The following is a 3,880-nucleotide window of genomic DNA, read 5'->3' on the forward strand; positions in this document are numbered from 1 at the left end:
TATATATATATATATATATATATATATATATATATATATATATATATATATATATATATATATATATATGTATATATATGGATGTATGTATGTATGTATGTATGTATTAATGTATGCATATATAGTAAAAGAAGAAATCAAAGGATAACAAAACAAACACGCCATCCCCATTCTCAGTCGAAATTTTCAATCCAGTTTCCCATTTTGTTTGGCAATTCCAGAAATGAATTCCCGACGGACTACTTTAATTTCTATGTAAATGATCGCATGTCACAGCGAAGACCGTGCCGAGGGGTGAGCGAAGGCCGGGGGGGGGGGGGGGGGGGGGGGGGGGTTATTGGTTGTGGTGTTAGCATGGTGACGGTAGTGGTTATGGTGACGGTAGTGGTTATGGTGACAGTGGTGGTTATGGTGACAGTGGTGGTTATGGTGACGGTGGTGGTTATGGTGACGGTGGTGGTAATGGTGACGGTGTGGTTATGGTGACGGTGTGGTTATGGTGACGGTGTGGTTATGGTGACGGTGTGGTTATGGTGACGGTGTGGTTATGGTGACGGTGTGGTTATGGTGACGGTAGTGGTTATGGTGACGGTAGTGGTTATGGTGACAGTGGTGGTTATGGTGACAGTGGTGGTTATGGTGACGGCGGTGGTTATGGTGACGGTGGTGGTAATGGTGACGGTGTGGTTATGGTGACGGTGTGGTTATGGTGACGGTGTGGTTATGGTGACGGTGTGGTTATGGTGACGGTGTGGTTATGGTGACGGTGGTGGTTATGGTGACGGTGGTGGTTATGGTGACGGTAGTGGTTATGGTAACGGTGGTGGTTATAGTGACGGTGGTGGTTATGGTGACGGTGGTGGTTATGGTGACGGTAGTGGTTATGGTGACGGTAGTGGTTATGGCAACGGTGGTGGTTGTAGTGACGGTGGTGGTTATAGTGACGGTGGTGGTTATGGTGACGGTGGTGGTTATGGTGACGGTGGTGGTTATGGTGACGGTAGTGGTTATGGTGACGGTGGTGGTTATGGTGACGGTGGTGGTTATGGTGACGGTGGTGGTAATGGTGACGGTGTGGTTATGGTGACGGTGTGGTTATGGTGACGGTGTGGTTATGGTGACGGTGTGGTTATGGTGACGGTGGTGGTTATGGTGACGGTAGTGGTTATGGTGACGGTAGTGGTTATGGTAACGCTGGTGATTATAGTGACGGTGGTGGTTATGGTGACGGTGGTGGTTATGGTGACGGTGGAGGTTATGGTGACGGTAGTGGTTATGGTGAAGGTGGGGGTTATGGTGACGGTAGTGGTTATGGTGGCGGAGGTGGTTATGGAGACGGTAGTGGTTATGGTGACGGTAGTGGTTATGGTGGCGGTGGTGGTTATGTTGACGGTGGTGGTTATGGTGACGGTGGTGGTTATGGTGACGGGGGTGGTTATGGTGACGGTAGTGGTTATGGTGACGGTGGTGGTTATGGTGACGGCGGTGGTTATGGTGACGGTGGTGGTTATGGTGACGGGAGTGGTTATGGTGACGGTGGTGGTTATGGTGACGGTGGTGGTTATGGTGACGGTGGTGGTTATGGTGACGGTGGTGGTTATGGTGACGGTAGTGGTTATGGTGACGGTGGTGGTTATGGTGAAGGTAGTGGTTATGGTGACGGTAGTGGTTATGGTGACGGTGGTGGTTATGGTGACGGTAGTGGTTATGGTGACGGTGGTGGTTATGGTGACGGTGGTGGTTATGGTGACGGTAGTGGTTATGGTGACGGTGGTGGTTATGGTGACGGTAGTGGTTATGGTGACGGTGGTGGTTATGGTGACGGTGGTGGTTATGGTGACGGTAGTGGTTATGGTGACGGTGGTGGTTATGGTGACGGTGGTGGTTATGGTGACGGTGGTGGTTATGGTGACGGTGGTGGTTATGGTGACGGTGGTGGTTATGGTGACGGTAGTGGTTATGCTGACGGTGGTGGTTATGGTGAGGGTGGTGGTTATGGTGACGGTAGTGGTTATGGTGACGGTGGTGGTTATGGTGACGGTGTGGTTATGGTGACGGTGGTGGTTATGGTGACGGTAGTGGTTATGGTGACGGTGGTGGTTATGGTGACGGTGGTGGTTATGGTGACGGTAGTGGTTATGGTGACGGTAGTGGTTATGGTGAAGGTAGTGGTTAGGGTGAAGGTAGTGGTTATATGTTGAAGGTAGTGGTTATGGTGACGGTAGTGGTTATGGTGACGGTAGTGGTTATGGTGACGGTAGTGGTTATGGTGAAGGTAGTGGTTATGGTGACGGTAATGGTTATGGTGGCGGTAGTGGTTATGGTGACGGTAGTGGTTATGGTGACGGTAGTGGTTATGGTGAAGGTAGTGGTTATGGCGACGGTAGTGGTTATGGTGACGGTATTGGTTATGGTGAAGGTAGTGGTTATGGTGACGGTAGTGGTTATGGTGACGGTAGTGGTTATGGTGACGGTAGTAGCTATGGTGACGGTAGTGGTTATGGTGACGGTAGTGGTTATGGTGACGGTAGTGGTTATGGTGACGGTAGTGGTTATGGTGAAGGTAATGGTTATGGTGAAAGTAATAGTTATGGTAACGGTAGTGGTTATGGTGACGGTAGTGGTTATGGTGACGGTGATGGTTATGGTGACGGTAGTGGTTATGGTGAAGGTAGTGGTTATGGTGAAGGTAGTGGTTATGGTGAAGGTAGTGGTGACGGTAGTGGTTATAGTGAAGGTAGTGGTTATGGTGACGGTAGTGGTTATGGTGACGGTAGTGGTTATGATGACGGTAGTGGTTATGGTGAAGGTAATGGTTATGGTGACGGTAGTGGTTATGGTGAAGGTAGTGGTTATGGTGAAGTTAGTGGTGACGATAGTGGTTATGGTGACGGTAGTGGTTATGGTGACGGCAGTGGTTATGGTGAAGGTAGTGGTGACGATAGTGGTTATGTTGAAGGTAGTGGTTATGGTGACGGTAGTGGTTATGGTGACGGTAGTGGTTATGGTGACGGTGGTGGTTATGGTGACGGTGGTGGTTATGGTGACGGTGGTGATTATGGTGAAGGTAGTGGTTATGGTGACGGTAGTGGTTATGGTGACGGTGGTGGTTATGGTGACGGTGGTGGTTATGGTGACGGTGGTGGTTATGGTGACGGTGGTGGTTATGGTGACGGTAGTGGTTATGGTGAAGGTAGTGGTTAGGGTGAAGGTAGTGGTTATATGTTGAAGGTAGTGGTTATGGTGACGGTAGTGGTTATGGTGACGGTAGTGGTTATGGTGACGGTAGTGGTTATGGTGAAGGTAGTGGTTATGGTGACGGTAATGGTTATGGTGGCGGTAGTGGTTATGGTGACGGTAGTGGTTATGGTGACGGTAGTGGTTATGGTGAAGGTAGTGGTTATGGTGACGGTAGTGGTTATGGTGACGGTATTGGTTATGGTGAAGGTAGTGGTTATGGTGACGGTAGTGGTTATGGTGACGGTAGTGGTTATGGTGACGGTAGTAGCTATGGTGACGGTAGTGGTTATGGTGACGGTAGTGGTTATGGTGACGGTAGTGGTTATGGTGACGGTAGTGGTTATGGTGACGGTAGTGGTTATGGTGAAGGTAGTGGTGACGATAGTGGTTATGGTGACGGTAGTGGTTATGGTGAAGGTAGTGGTGACGGTAGTGGTTATGGTGAAGGTAGTGGTTATGGTGAAGGTAGTGGTTATGGTGAAGGTAGTGGTGACGGTAGTGGTTATAGTGAAGGTAGTGGTTATGGTGACGGTAGTGGTTATGGTGACGGTAGTGGTTATGATGACGGTAGTGGTTATGGTGAAGGTAATGGTTATGGTGACGGTAGTGGTTATGGTGAAGGTAGTGGTTATGGTGAAGT

At 49.2% G+C, this 3,880-nt stretch overlaps 1 protein-coding gene across 1 annotated transcript in view; it reads left to right on the plus strand.

Annotated features, from left to right (window-relative positions):
• The first annotated feature begins 259 nt into the window (after positions 1–259).
• Positions 260–3,880, plus strand: part of LOC138865173 (uncharacterized) — a 6,195-nt gene continuing 2,574 nt past the window's right edge. Inside the window, exons 1-6 of the mRNA XM_070134555.1 lie at positions 260–294; positions 1,163–1,278; positions 2,204–2,365; positions 2,810–3,025; positions 3,232–3,393; positions 3,826–3,880. The exon at positions 3,826–3,880 is cut by the window's right edge and continues 161 nt beyond it. Of these exons, the coding sequence (XP_069990656.1) occupies positions 260–294; positions 1,163–1,278; positions 2,204–2,365; positions 2,810–3,025; positions 3,232–3,393; positions 3,826–3,880 (746 nt within the window). The remainder of the gene's footprint in view (positions 295–1,162; positions 1,279–2,203; positions 2,366–2,809; positions 3,026–3,231; positions 3,394–3,825) is intronic.

Source organism: Penaeus vannamei, chromosome 20, assembly GCF_042767895.1.
Source record: "Penaeus vannamei isolate JL-2024 chromosome 20, ASM4276789v1, whole genome shotgun sequence".
In the NCBI taxonomy this organism is placed as follows: domain Eukaryota; kingdom Metazoa; phylum Arthropoda; class Malacostraca; order Decapoda; family Penaeidae; genus Penaeus; species Penaeus vannamei.